Raw genomic sequence first — 16,285 nt, forward strand, 5'->3', positions numbered from 1 at the left:
TCATCTACCCGTTGCCCAACAAGACCACAACCCTTTTGGCCTGTCGGTACCTCTCTGCTTTTTTGGGAGTCTCCAGTGCCAGCTATATATTTAAGGCCTCCTTTTTCATCCTGATGGCATACCACACCACTGGTGTTAACCATTGGGTCCTTGGGTTGCCACATCGTGATGCACCTATGGTCTTCTGGCTGCAGCTCTTTGTAGCCACTTCCACAATGGAGGCTTTGAACAAAGCCCATTTGAACTTAATTTCTCCAGCCTCCCCCAGGATGTGTGAAAAGCTCTCTTGGAGGTTGCTGTTGAAAGGTCTTTAAGACTGCGGTCTCCCCAAGATGTTCCCACTCCAACCTCTCTATTTGTTTGGGCTTTCCAGGTCTGTCCTGGCTCCTTTTCCACCATCGGAACAAACTCACTACTATGATTAGTTGACAACTCTGCCCCGGTCTTCAGTGTCTGGAACACATGGCCACAAATGTGATGATCCTGTTTTAAATTTGATCATAGATCTTTGGCATGAGGTGCTCTGGTGCCACATTTACTTATGAGCAAACTTATGTTTGGAAATGGCATGTTACGGAAAAACATGTCAAGCACAGAAGTCCAATAACAAAACACTGCTCGGATTTAGATCAGTGAGGCCATTCTCACCACACCTCCATCACACCAGGTATCTCCATTACCCATGTGGGTGTTGAAGTCTCCCAGCAAAACTATGGAGTCTGTACCTAGGCCACTTTCTGGGATCCCCTCCACTGACTTCAGGATGTCCTGATACTCCACACTGACATTTAGTGCAGAACAATTTATGGAAGTCAGAGTCCTCCCTTCCATGACCTTCAATCTTACAGAGGCAGGCCTTTCATTCTCCAGGACAAACTTCAACATGACATCGACCAGGGAAGGTCTCAATAAGAAGCCCTCTCCCACCTGATGCCTTTTCCCCTAGACAACTCCAGAGTAAAGGAGAGTTCAGGCTCTTTCAGGGGTGTTTGCGTTCAAAACCAAGCGAGCTCACCAACTTTAGCTAAACCCACCCCACCCAAGAAAACGGAGGTGAGATTCCATGTCCCAAAAGTCAGTTTGTGTGTTCCTGGGTTGAAGTCTGCCAAGGCTTGTGACTTCAGTCACCTCCCACATCACATTGCACCCAGCCCCTATTCCTCCTGCAGATGGTGGGCCCACAGGTGGGCAATCCCACATGAAGTTTTCTGGCTGTGTCCAACTGGGGCTCCATGATAGGCCTGGCTGTGAGGTGCTTGCCTATGACACTTCTCCCAGGCCTGACTCCAGGAGGAAACCCCAGTAACCCCATACTCTGTGGGGTCTTCGTCTAAAATGCATGGGTCTGTTTCATTAGGAGCTTTAAGTCGCTCTACTACCACAATGAGGTGGCGATTCCCAGAGAGGACAAAAAAGCAAGAAAATTTTAATTTGGATTATTTTTAATAACTTCTCATAAGTAAGGCATCAACATATATATATATTTTTTTATAAGTTATATTACTAAAAGGGTTGAGATTTTCAAGAGTGCATTTGCTTTTGGAGACAAGGTGGAGGTCACTGCAGGTAGTGATAGATTTACATTTTGAAGCTGCATGCATCAATTTAGATATCCTGTAAGATAAACATTTAAGGATAGCAGTTATTAATATCATAATTCCTGTTGATGAGGAGACTTAAATGAGTTGCATCACACTACTAATTACAAAACATTTGGGGCTTCACACTGATTCCAGGCCATTGAACTGTGCATCTAGTACTTGGTGAGGATTTGGTAACCACTTGATGTAAAGAATGCATGAATGACAACAGGATCACTCTGCAGAATTAATTCAGATGCATTTGTTCAACAGACAGGTTGTCATTGCTGTTGTATAATGAGTACAGACACTGAATAATACACTAAGGAATTGCCCAGCTTTATCACTTTTTCTTATGAATTCACCCAACTTTGAAGACCATATTGCACATTAGACTTCATATTAATGCTAACAAGTTTATCAGTGTAAGCTTGTGGTAACAATTTAATGATGTGGGTTGTGTTTTCGTGGTGCACATTGGACCATATGAGTAAGAGTACATAAACATTTCAGTAGAAAAGGATATCTGTTACGTTTTTTTTTTTTAATTTGGTATGTTTATTGTTGGATGCATTGCATTCATCTATCACAGTAGAGTCAGTTACATACAGTGGTGTGAAAAACTATTTGCCCCCTTCCTGATTTCTTATTCTTTTGCATGTTTGTCACACAAAATGTTTCTGATCATCAAACACATTTAACCATTAGTCAAGTATAACACAAGTAAACACAAAATGCAGTTTTTAAATGATGTTTTTTATTATTTAGGGAGAAAAAAAATCCAAACCTACATGGCCTTGTGTGAAAAAGTAATTGCCCCCTGAACCTAATAACTGGTTGGGCCACCCTTAGCAGCAATAACTGCAATCAAGAGTTTGCAATAACTTGCAATGAGTCTTTTACAGCGCTCTGGAGGAATTTTGGCCCACTCAGCCGAGAGGTCACAAAAGACCCCAGGACAACGTCTAAAGAACTGCAGGCCTCACTTACCTCAATTAAGGTCAGTGTTCACGACTCCACCATAAGAAAGAGACTGGGCAAAAACGGCCTGCATGGCAGATTTCCAAGACGCAAACCACTGTTAAGCAAAAGAACATTAGGGCTCGTCTCAATTTTGCTAAGAAACATCTCAATGATTGCCAAGACTTTTGGGAAAATACCTTGTGGACTGATGAGACAAAAGTTGAACTTTTTGGAAGGCAAATGTCCCGTTACATCTGGCGTAAAAGGAACACAGCATTTCAGAAAAAGAACATCATACCAACAGTAAAATATGGTGGTGGTAGTGTGATGGTCTGGGGTTGTTTTGCTGCTTCAGGACCTGGAAGGCTTGCTGTGATAGATGGAACCATGAATTCTACTGTGTACCAAAAAATCCTGAAGGGGAATGTCCGGCCATCTGTTTCTCAGCTCAAGCTGAAGTGATCTTGGGTGCTGCAACAGGACAATGACCCAAAACACACCAGCAAATCCAACTCTGAATGGCTGAAGAAAAACTAAATGAAGACTTTGGAGTGGCCTAGTCAAAGTCCTGACCTGAATCCAATTGAGATGCTATGGCATGACCTTAAAAAGGCGGCTCGTGCTAGAAAACCCTCAAATAAAGCTGAATTACAACAATTCTGCAAAGATGAGTGGGCCAAAATTTCTCCAGAGCGCTGTAAAAGACTCATTGCAAGTTATCGCAAACGCTTGATTGCAGTTATTGCTGCTAAGGGTGGCCCAACCAGTTATTAGGTTCAGGGGGCAATTCCTTTTTCACACAGGGCCATGTAGGTTTGGATTTTTTCTCCTAAATAATAAAACCATCATTTAAAAACTGCATTTTGTGTTTACTTGTGTTATATTTGACTAATGGTTAAATGTGTTTGATGATCAGAAACATTTTGTGTGACAAACATGCAAAAGAATAAGAAATCGGGAAGGGGGCAAATAGTTTTTCACACCACTCTATATTGGCAGAGAATGGTTGGTTGTAGGGGTGTGCATCAGGATGAAGGTGGATGGGATGAGACCAAGAAAGATTTCTAAGGAGAAAAGTTCAGAGAGTGAAGAAAAAATATTCTAAGAGAACTAACATACCTGGGTAAACAGGGAAAATGGCAGTTAACGCCATGTTTATGGCAATTGTTTTTTAATTATGAAAATGTCTTTTTTTTTTTCTCCCCTCGTATTTATTTGGTAGTTTTTGAGCTGTTAATAAGGTTTGTGCTTCATTATGTATATTTTATATAACATTGAATGCAATTTTACAGGCTTCAACTGTTTACGAAAATTTTGTAATAAATTTAAGGCGCTGCGGTTTTGATCGTTTACATTGTCTTTTCAAAACATTGATTTGGATACATCTCTTACAAAAGGAAACTAGAAGTTAATTACATTTACTCAGTCAACCATGGCATCCTGAGTTCTCTTTCTACCAACGTCTGACCAAAAAAATCAGCTTGGAATGTGCTAAAGAACTTGTGGCTACTGTAGCACATACATTGCATTTTCTTATCATGTGTTCAAGCATGCCACAAAATGATATTTCAAACTTGTAATGTACAATGTAAGTGCAGAAATGATAATGGCACACTCTTTTTATATATATATATATATATATATATATATATAAAAATAAGGCACTGCTTTTGTTGTACATTGTAATTGGTTCTTTATCTTGTGTACACAGTACAATTATACTTGGGTTCATAAGTATTTGGACAGTGACAACATTTTCATAATTTTGGCACTATACACACCACTGTGGATTTGAAATGAAGAATTAAGTGGGGGCTTTCAGCATTAATTCAAATGGTTTAACAGAAATATACTTTAGTATGAGCAATTTAGGAATAACACATTTTGTAATGACCAAGTCAGTCAACTGACCTCAACAAAATTGGACATGCATTTCACTTGTTGAAGACAAAACTGAAGTCAGAAAGTACAACAAACAAGCAACATCTGAAGACCGCTGCAATAAAGACCTGGCAAAGCATCACTTGGGTGGAAACCCAGCACTTGGAGAAGGACATGGGTTACAGACTTCAGGCAGTCACTGACTGTAAAGGATTTTCAGCCAAGTATTTAAAGTATTTGTTGTGTTACTGATAGTTTGTCCAAATACTTTTGAGCCCCTGAAAATTTGGGGGACCATGTATAAAAATTTATCATACAATGTTTTTGTTAAAAGCCTTAAGTTAAAACTGCATATCTACATGTCAATCACATCTTGGTTGCTTCATTTCAAATCCATTATAGTGGTGCACAGAGACAAAATTATGAAAATTGTATCAAATACTAATGAACCTACCTGTATATTCCAGTTTGCCTGTCAGCAGTGCTTGAAGTAGAAAGAAATTACTGGCACTATTCTGTTTAGTCAGTGTCTTTTTGTGCTTCCCGATTTATGACTTTTGGTTTTACTGTATGAATTGGGTGGAAATGGTCCTCTTAAATCTGTAAGCTTTGCGATATGCTAACATTTGATCAAAGGTTTAAGGGCCCCATTGAAGCTTCAAACAAGTACCACCACATTGCCACTTTCCTGGTCTGGCACCCAAATCTCTCTTCATAGGTTATGTAAAATTTAACACCATAAGGATAGACTAAAAGCGGGTTAGGAAAATAGATGGTGAATGAAAGTATATAGCATTGATGACAAATTGTACTAGCCTAGGGATCAATCATCCATAGCTGACATTTCATAAGGCAAGTAAGCAGCTTCAGGGGACCTTTTATAAGTGGCCGACCTGCCAGAGTCACAAAAGAATTCCAACTTGTGTGACCACATTGTGAGATCATTTTAAAAATAGTAAGCTACCTAAAAGAGTGATGTAAAGAGTGAGAAATCATGAGCATTCATTGTCTGTGAATACTTGTGCGACACAGTTCTACAACTACTTCTATGCTTTTTCCATTCAAACTTTATGCATTGGTTTCCTCAGCCAACAGCACACTCCTGCTAAACTGGAATAGCATAGGAGCCTCACATGCCTCCTGCTGCAAATGTGAGTGCCAGGCAGCCGCCTTGTGAGGTACAATTAAAACAAAAAAAATCAAACTGCGGTTTGATGCTTTGAGGAAATTTCTGCAAATGTTTGGAGCCAATCTGATTTTTTTTATTTATATCTACGATGTATCCAGCCATATCGTGATGAAAGATGTCAACCATTGGCTCAGCCTTAGTATACGGTACAAATTAAAAACTTCTAAAGGGATATTTAAAGCTGAATGTTTTGAGCGTTACTTGCCCTGTGTTTGGAGTAATTGCTAATTGCAGAAAAACATTCATACCAATATAGGCTTCAGTAGGGACTAATGTTGAACAGAGACAGCAAACTGTTAATGAAAACAAATCTCTATTGACCCATGTTGCATAATCCATATGTCATATATCCAGTCTTGTGCTTACAATATCCTGAAAATGTATATTTTTGCTAAAATATTGTTTAACTAAACCCCTTCTGGAGAAGCCTCTCATGAATGACAGTGGAATGTATTCAAAGAGGATCAAGCTTTCTGATATTTTTTGCTCTTTGCTCAGCATTAGTCTCTTTTCAAGCTATTGTGTTAGGAACTTAATTTCCATTCTCCATAAAATGAGTACATTTTTTGCAGTTTCTACAAACATCACAAAGTACATAAGATAAAATAACTTTTGCATTGAATATTCACTTAATATCCTTTTGTTAACAACAGTGAAGCTTAATGCTGAGGGTTTTTTTGTTTTTTTGTTTTTTTGAGGGACTGGGTGTTGGTGACATGCAGTCACAGTTTGTTGTTCTCATAGCTGATGCTGCATTCAAGTGCTGTTTTTCAGTAACTTAATTGATTTGTTCTGTTTTTTTTTAGTTTCTCTTGATAATTATAACTCCCTAGAAAGATAGTGAAAAGGTTGGAAATGCCCAAGATAGATCCAAAATTCATTCCTTTCAAGTATAGGAAACCTTATTGGACAGTATTTAATGAAGTGAATGTGCCTTATTAGGTCTGTTTTGATGACTGTAACTAATGTAATTCTACTTATACTTAGTGGCTAAGGAACAATTATGTGTTTTTAACTTACTATGGTATTTGTGTTTGCATTATGAAAGTTCCTCTTTTGGGTTTCATTTGTATGTATTTCTTTTCAACCAATCCTGTTAATTTTTCAAATTGGGTTTATTTTTTTTTTATTGTGGGGTAGTTCAGGAAATATTTGGGCAGACCATTGGGAGATATTAATATATAATCATCATCCATCTATCCATTATCCAACCTGCTATATGCCAACTACAGGGTCATGGAGGGGTCTGCTGGCGCCAATTCCAGCCAACACAGGGCTTAAGGCAGGAAACAAACCCTGGGCAGGGCAGCAGCCCACCGCAAGGCGCGTCCACACCCACACACCAAGCACACACTAGGGACAATTTAGAATCGCCAGTGCACCTAACCTGCATGTCTTTGGACTGTGGGAGGAAACCGGGGGGAACATGCAAACTCCACGCAGGGAGGACCCAGGAAGCAAACCTGGGTCCCCTAACTGCAAAGCAGCAGCGCTACCCACTGTGGCACCGTGCTGCCTGCAGTCATTTTTTTGGAAATTATACCATATTTTATAGATACTATTTGTATGCATGCTTGCTCTAGTATGGAAAGCAATTAATCTGAGTGGAAATTCTAGGTGCAATCCATCTTTAATACTTAGTATTAGAAACCTATGTCCTTAGTGTTTGAAATATGTCTATTAACATAGAGATACCAAGCTCTTAATTCAAATACTGTGCAATACAAACTTGAGATGTAACCAGCCTTGCAGGTAATTTTAGTCTTTATCATTAAATAACAAAGGTTATAATCAGTACCTAATTCAGCTGTTTTTTCCATGAAAAAGTTTTCTTTTACTTTTAGTTATGATATTAATAGTATATAGTTTGCTCTGAAAGTAACATTTTTCTAATGTTTACAGCTTCACCTTAAATTTCTTTTTATTTCCCTTTCTGTCATGAATGCTATCCATTGCAGAAGATCGCCCATGGAGAGTTGTTGGAAATGGCTGTCAAATCAGGAAAGAAGCAACATCAACCAAGGCTACTGCTTTCCATTTTCCAATTTGTCAATATAACTATGGTGGCACTGACAACATTGGCCTGCAGTGGCAAAAGGATACCACAACACCATCTTCCATTGTTTCATGGGTAAGCACGAGTGGCAGCACTGGAAATAGTACAACAAGGACCTGCAGCAGTGTCTCTGTTTTGCCTGGCTGGATAAGTGAGCTTAATTTGAATGAGAATTGTAGTCAGCCTTTGGCTCCACCTACTAAAAGACACTGCCGATCTTTGTCTGAACCAGATGAACTTGCTCGTTGCCGGTCACCTTGGAAGCCAAACAGCAGTTCAAAAGTTTGGACTCCTGTGTCCAAACGGAGATGCAACAGTGGAGGCAGCACAACTCTACAGAGATGTAACAGCCAAGGTAGTGCCACAATGCAGCGCAGCACCAGCGTTTGCCTTCCACAGCCTACATCGTGTTCCTTGAGTAACTGCAGTAAAAGTGGTAGCAAACATATTTTGTCATTGAATAACAGTGTCATCAACAGCAACAGTTTTAACACATCTCCTGTCCCTCGACCATCCTCTGCCAGCAGTGGATTTGTAGACAGTAGTGAGGGCAGCACAAACTCGTCTGGTATTCGATGGCATTCAGGGGGACCTTGTGACTACCATCCACGACGACGACTTTCACTCTCTCAAGAACACATTACCGACACAGCAACTCTTCTGCCTTCAGCCAACAGCACTCCCACTTCAACCCCAGAGCTCAGTCGTCGTCAAGGCCTGCTTCGATGCCGCTCACAACCATGTGTGCTTAATGAACGCAAAAGTGGGCTGAAACGGAGAAGAGAGGAAGATGTTAGGTGGAGTCGTCCTTCACTGGATTTCCTCAAGATGACAAGGGTAAGAAGTTATATTGAGGAGCAGGAAGGCAAGGGGAGAAAAATGTCAAATATTGGTTCAGTACTCCTCATATATGTTTGAGTTCGTAGCATTCAATTTTAATCATAAATAATTCCATGATAAATGCTTGGAGTTGAAAGTTATATGGGATGAGGGTTTTGAAGAAAGCTTTATCAGTAGAAAGTTTTTTCATTTACAAGAAAGTCATAGAACCAAATGTGCATTTGGATTTTTAATTTTGATAGGAAGTTTTTAGCAGACTTTTCCATTAACTGAAAATGGTTTACAAAGAGCTATTGATGTACTATATGTATAAACAGATCCAATCAATTGAAGCAAGTTAAAACATTTTCTCTAGCAAGTAACACACAGTTGCTAGGGATTGGTTATCCTTGATAAATGTTGCATATGGAAAGATTGGGGTTTTTTAAAAAAAAAAAAAAAAAATGCCCAATGCGGTGGAGGCAGAATCAAAAAAATGTTGAACAGAGATAACCCTATTACCTAAAATAGTGTTATCCCCGAATAAGGAAATTGTAAGTACTCTATGCTTAGTTGCAGGACAAAATGAAATTTTAAATAACAGTGATGGTTAAATCATGAATTTTGCGACAAAGAAAAGTCCGCTTCAACAGAATTTCTAAATTTCTCCCTTCAAGATTATTTAACCACACAAACTGTTAAGAGTGTACAGGGAAGTCTTTTTGATAGCAGGACTGAGTAGTTACATGGTAGAAATTGTAGTTGCAACTGGCAGGTACAAATGAAAGTTAGTATTAAATAAAGTTAATCTAACTATAACATCAGAAAGTAAAAGACCATTTACAGTGATGCAACATCGGTTTCCTGTTCTGGTATATTTGAAATTACTTAAATGAGAGTTGAGAAGAATCATAATGAATAAGTACCGCTTTATTGGTGCACTGTCTAAGGTTTGAAGAAGAGCAATTAAAATTACCCGCAGGGAAAGAGGGTTAAAAATTTATGTAGAAACCGTTTAATAAAGGCTAAATTCTTAGTCATTTTCACTGCTTTTATTTGTTACACAACTTTCTGAGTAAAATATGGTTCTGGCTCTGTTGCCTAGTGTCAAGGGGTCACTTGTAAGTTAGAAAATTTACTTCAAACTCACATCAAGCCTGATACTTATTTTAGTGTTTTGCTGATAGCATCGTTACTTTTGAAGTAAAAGTAGCTTGAGTCTGCATTTAATTTTACTATTAATGCTTTTATTGGCCCAATGAACAAAGATGACAATTACACTGAAACCATTCACAGTCTCTCTGAGGTTGGCGGAAATAATGCTTTGCTTTGAAAAACAAGTATGTTGAGAAGGATACAAATTTTCCAGGAAATTGAATATGAAGATGTGCTTATTTTCTCGCTTGGTAGATATAAAAAAAAAAAAAAAAAAATTTCTGCTTTTGGCTACATTGGATCAAACACCTGAATTAGGTGGATTTAGATTTGAAAACTGGATTTTGCTTAATAGTCTCTCTAGCTTGGCAGTCTTATGATTTTTCCACAAAATGTCCAGTTGTCCTTATTCCTTAAGCTCAATATGGCTGCCTGGGTGTATTGCAGTATTTAAATTTTAAAACTGCCTTAACATTGTGTTTTGGATACAGTAATCCCTCACTATATCGCGCTTCGACTTTCACAGCTTCACTCTATCGCGGACTTTAAATGTAAGCATATCTAAATATATATCACAGATTTTTCGGTGGTTTGTGGATTTCTGTGGACAATGGGTCTTTTAATTTATGGTACATGCTTCCTCAGTTTGTTTGCCCAGTTGATTACATACAAGGGACGCTATTGGTGGATGGCTTAGAAGCTACCCAATCAGAGCATGTATTACATATTAACTAAAACTCCTCAGTGATATAAGATATGCTTCCCGCGTGGTGCTTAATTGTTTGCTTTTCTCTCTCTCTCTCTCTCTCTCTCTCTCTCTCTCTCACTTTCTCTCTCTCTCACCCTCTCTGCGCCTGTTGGAGGGGGTGTGAGCAGAGGGGCTGTTTACTTTACTTTTCTTACTTTAGTTTACTTTTCTCTCTCTGTCATTCTCTGCTCCTGACACGCATTCTTTGAAGGGGAAGATATGTTTGCATTCTTTTAATTGTGAGAAAGAACTGTCATCTCTGTTTTGTCATGGAGCACAGTTTAAACCTTTGACTAAAGGGTGTTATTTCATGTCTAGAGGGCTCTAAAAATGTTAACAGTGTGGGACAGTTTATAAGGGCTTAAAATATATAAAAATAACCATACAAACATATATATGGTTTCTACTTAACGGATTTTCATCTATCGCGGAGGGTTCTGGAATGCAACCCCCGCGATTGAGGAGGGATTACTGTATTATATTTAAGAGTGAAATCTATTGGGCTATTAAGCTGTGTTTTTTCTTTCTTTTCCTTTTTTTAATTAATATGTAACTAAATTGTTTTAATTTGAGCTGTTTTGATTGGATGCGAGTGTAATATTCTTTTGCTTTAATTTTATGTATCCAGTGTAATCTGGATGAATATGGGGGATTTTTTTAACCACTGAAACAATTTGTGCTAAAGAAAAACGAAGGTCTTGCTGCACTACTTTCACACATCATAAGAAACAAAGCCAAGCCTAAAAGTGGATCTGGGACCTTGTGTTGTATCCTTTCTAAGCATTATATCTGTAAGGCTTACAAAATGTGTATCCACTTTTACGAAAGTGGAGTGGCAAATCTTGCTACAATGTTTTAGTTTGTCCTTTATGGAGAACCACATTATGAATAATATCTTCACGCTGTTTCTTGCTTTGGTTTCTTCTGAAAACCCAGACATCCACCACCAAGTATATTATAAAAAAAAAAAAAAATCCTGCCCAAGTAGAACTTTATTACTTAACCTCACTTCCTGTTGTAAAACTAATTCCATCAGAATAGGACTTGTGTTCCTGATCCCCTTGCCTTTTGGAATGTGCAACTTGAAACATAAATTCATGGCTCTCTTTCAGTCACCAAACTACCAGTAATAATTACAACAAATGACAGCATGGAAGACTGATGTGCCATGTAAAAGGAAGTTATGACTCTATGATAAAATTGTAAATGTCCCAGATTTACTTGTAGCATGCAAAGATGTGTAATTTTGGCAAGCAGCCTGAACATCAGCCTAAAATTAAAGCCCAAAGAAGACATCTTGCCTAATTGTCTTTGATTTCTTGTTGTATAGGATAATAGTAAAAATTTTCTTCATATCTGACCCTTTAAAATCTGATAAATCATGGAGAGCAATTCTCCCTATTCATCAGGTACTCTTACATCTTTTGTTATCACTTCCATCATTACAGATTTAGTTTTCTGTTTTCCATTCATAAATTGCAGTTTGAGACATATGACAATATTTTATTAGGTCTCTCAACCCTCCAAATATCTTTCCTAACCTTCTGTTTCTCCTTTAACACATTTCTATGAAAATATTATACTGGAATACCCTCTCCCCATTCTCTGTTTTCTGAATCCTTTTAACTCCTGTGTTTCAAAACAATTGACTTTACTTGGCCTAGCTTTGTCACTTCCTTTGACTCCATCTGTAAATTCAAAACCTTCATCACTACCTGTTCCCTCAATGTCTTATTTAGGTTCTTCTGCACTGCTGAAACATCTCACAAGCGATGGTCTTATAAACTATTCCATAATACTTGTACACAAATGGAATGTTGTATGTTTCACTACAAACAGGTTATACCTAGTCACTGGCTTCCTCTTTTCATTAACAGGTCACTGCACAACTACATTAGGATTCTGTTCTCTCTACATGTACCTTGCCTCTTACCTTCGTTCCCTCTGAAATTATCTTAATTGGACCATCCAAAGTTCTTTAATTTGTGCTGATATTTAGGTGTCAAAATGTGCCTCTTCGTACAGTCCTTACCTGTTTTATGATTGCTGCCCTTCAGATCTTCACTGGATATTACCAGTGTGTTTCTTTCTTTTCAATATTGCAGAATGTCACAATATAAATGCTATGGTATCCTGGCACCTTATATCAACTTTCAAGTTTAAGGTTAAGTATCGATGAAGCCTCCTTTCAAGACCTGAAACACTTTTTATAATAAATTTTTAGTTCCTAGAGTATTAATTTGCAAGCCCCCTGTTGTGACTCAAATTATGAACAAATCTTTAATAAATATATACATTTTGGTTTGGTCTTGGCAATTTCACACATATGAATGAGTATATAAAACTGACTTCCAATTTTTTATCCTAAATGAAACAAACTACTTTTGATGCAGATGACAGTTGAATGGAACCCATTTGTAACCCTAGGCCTGTGTTTTATATACAGTCATATGAAAATGTTTGGGAACCCCTCTCAATTCTTTGGATTTTTGTTTATCATTGGCTAAGCTTTCAAAGTAGCAACTTCCTTTTCATATATGGCATGCCTTATGGAAACAGTAGTATTTCAGCAGTGATTTTAAGTTTATTGGGTTAACAAAATATGCAATATACAGTGATCCCCGCCTATCGCGGAAGTTGCGTTCCAGACCCATCAGCGATAGGTGAAAATCCGTGATATAGAAACCATATAAAAAAAATTTTTTTAATAGTTTAAGCTTTAAAATACTCCTCCCACATGCTTTAAACAAGTGTAAACTTATTAAAACACACTTTGTAAACACTTGTGATATGTGGATGTCGAGCTAAGAATATGAGTAGTAGTTAGTAGAGCCTCCTTTTGCAAATATAACGGCCTCTAGACGCCTCCTATAGCCTTTGATGAGTGTCAGGATGGAGGTATTTTTGACCATTCTTCCATACAAAATCTCTCCAGTTCAGTTAAATTTGATGGCTGACAAGCATGGACAGCCTGCTTCAAACCATCCCATACATTTTCTACTAAAGTCATGGGACTTTGACAGCCATTCCAGAACATTGTACATGAATGCCTTTGTAGATTTTGAACTGTGTTTTGGGTCATTGTCTTGTTGGAATATCCAGCCCCTGCGTAACTTCAACTTTGTAACTGATGCTTGATCATCATCCTGAAGAATTTGTTGATATTGGGTTGAATTCATCCGACCCTCGACTTTAACAAGGGTCCCTGTACTAGCCACATAGATGATGGAACCTCCACCAAATTTGACAGTGGGTAGCAGGTGTTTGTTTTTTTTTTTTTTTTTTTGGAATGCAGTGTTGTTCTGCCATTCAAAGCACTTTTACTTGTGACCAAAGGGACTGCAAATTATTGTTACTTGCTCAATTTTATTTAAGTATGAGAGATATTTAAGTATATAACATTAGAAACATGCCATTACAATCACTTGCCATTCGCAAATGTAAAATGTCAGAAAATGTTAAATACAGAAATGTTAAATTGTGGTTTTGCCTTAAGAAAACTTTTACAAGAGAGTGGGTACCCAGAATTCCTGGAATGTGTCAATAGCACAGGAGTAGGGTGAAGATATCAACTATGATGCTAGGTATCTTATGCCTACAGGCTTGCCAATCTCTCTGCCAAGTGGCATTGTGGTGAGTTTGTAGAGATGCATATTTCAGACATTTATTTTAGTCTTGTGCATGACTTTCAGAGCTCTTCACACTTCCCTCTGCAGACAAGCTGCCAATAGTAAAAAATACCTGGTTTACTGACCATGGTATCACTGTGCTTGATTGGCCAGCAAACTTGCCTGATCTAAAACCCATAAGTAATCTATGGGGTATTGTCAAGGGGAAGATGAGATTCTCCAACCCAACAATGCAGATGATCTGAAGGGTGGAAAAAAGCATCCTGGACTTATAACACCTCAGCAGTGCCACAGGCTCAGCGCCTCCATGCCACGTTGATGCAGTAATTCATGCAAAAGGATCCCCGACCAAGTATTGAGTGTGTACATGGACATACTTTTTCAGTAGGCCAACATTTCTGTATTAAAAAAAATATTGTGTGTAATGAATCTGTCATACAAGTTTCACTCTTACAACTGAATTACTAAAATTAACTTTTCTATGATTTTCTAATTTATTATATCTCTTTCCATGTTTTGTAGTGCTGGAGCACAAGTTGGTTAAGTAGCTTGCTCACAGTTACATATTTGTGTCAGGGATTTAATTAGCAACTTTCTAGTCTAGTCCACATCCTTATACAGGTCCAATATGCCAAGTCACAACGATTTCAAACAAATTCCCATTTAAGATAAGAGAGTGCTCAGGTAACTATCCTAGTGCCCATTCCTTAAGACAAAGGCCATAGCTGTTAAAAACTCACAGCAAGGCTATGTGGCAGCCAGCAGTTGGAATCTGCTCTAAAAAAAAAAATCTTTTATATCTGAATACCTGCTTCTAGGGAGACATTGGCCCTCTTTCATTTTAGCTAATGCTTGAATATAAACTTTTTTGTATATGTAAAGCAGTTTCATAGGACATACCGAAGACAGAATTGTATTTACTAAAGCTACTCTGAGCATTTTAGCAGTTTTTTTTTTTTAGGCTCATTTTATTAAACTTTAATTGTTTAATTTGCATTTAATGGCTTTTGAGCAGTATGCTGGCTATCCGTGTAAAACTCATTTTTTTAACATACAGTTAATTGTTTAACTCATATGCCTTCTTTGTTCTGTATATTTAATACAGAATATTTGTAGGTGAGGAAACAGTATAATATGGATGTGGAAAGATTTCCAATTGGGATGGGTGGGGTTCAAAAATGTTATGTTGAGGGCTAAAACTATTTAATGAAAACTTAGGTGTGATAAGCATTTATTCAGTGCTCTAGTTGGTTAGTGGTTATTTTTGGTACATCTAAAATCAGTTGATGTTTAGGTAACATTTCAGAGCTATATGTACCGTAAATGCTTTTTTTGCCATGTATGTTTACATGTCAGCATTTTATGTGCATCTTTTTCATGTATATTAACACTAGAATTACCAGAGCCCAAACACACCCCACCCCAGCATCTGATACTGCTGTTTTCACATAGACGCGCTGTAACAGAGGTAAACTCGGCTCCCTTCTACTATACATTGGAGCAAGAATGCACATACCATTGCTTTCATACTATAGTGTCAGCAGGCACTTTTTTCGTAGCATTACACACAGTTTTGTGCATGCCCTCTGCACACTACTTGTGACTTTAGGCTTTAGGAAGTAAGAAAATAAATAAAGGTAAATTGTGTCATAAAACGATTTCTTCAAAACATTGAATGTTATTTATTTGGCACGGACATGTCTGCATGCACTTTTTGTGGCATTACAAATGTATTTTTTTGAGCATGTCCGGGGGTGGGGTGTGTTTGGGCTCATGAACGCGGCTGAGATGATAAAACTGACTTAAAACCAGAGCTAACCTTTACAAGTATCATAAATTACACCGGCTGTTACAGACTGAAATCAAATGTATGTTTTTATTCTAAAATAGTAAGACTAAGGGCAGTTTACTTCTCAAAACGGAGTGGTGCAGGATCAAACTTGCGACCTTTTGATTCCTAGTCAGCAGCTGATTCTATTGCGCCACAGAGGCAGTCATAATCAACGGGTGTCAGTGTTGCATGTTAAGGCGGCTTTTTGTTTCTGCAGTTATATTTTTGAATAAAAGCGCAATTGTGTTAGATTTGTACCTTTTGTGAAATTATTTGTGTGATACTTCAGGCTTAAGGCTTCATACATTATATAGTTTATGCCTACATTTTGTCATCTACTAGCAGAATATAAAAAACGTTTCTGTTTTAACAATGTGTTTACACAGATTACTGTAGAAACGGAACAGACATGAAATGTGTGTGTTCCAAACAAC

General features: G+C 37.9%; 1 protein-coding gene across 2 annotated transcripts in view; it reads left to right on the top strand.

The window, feature by feature from the left end:
* Window positions 1-16,285, top strand: part of LOC120527864 (protein FAM53A-like) — a 64,318-nt gene that overhangs the window by 30,699 nt on the left and 17,334 nt on the right. For both annotated transcript variants that reach the window (XM_039751771.1, XM_039751770.1), the window contains exon 4: window positions 7,572-7,744. In XM_039751771.1, the coding sequence (XP_039607705.1) occupies window positions 7,572-7,744 (173 nt within the window). The remainder of the gene's footprint in view (window positions 1-7,571; window positions 7,745-16,285) is intronic.

Source organism: Polypterus senegalus, chromosome 4 (genome assembly GCF_016835505.1).
Source record: "Polypterus senegalus isolate Bchr_013 chromosome 4, ASM1683550v1, whole genome shotgun sequence".
In the NCBI taxonomy this organism is placed as follows: Eukaryota; Metazoa; Chordata; class Cladistia; order Polypteriformes; family Polypteridae; genus Polypterus; species Polypterus senegalus.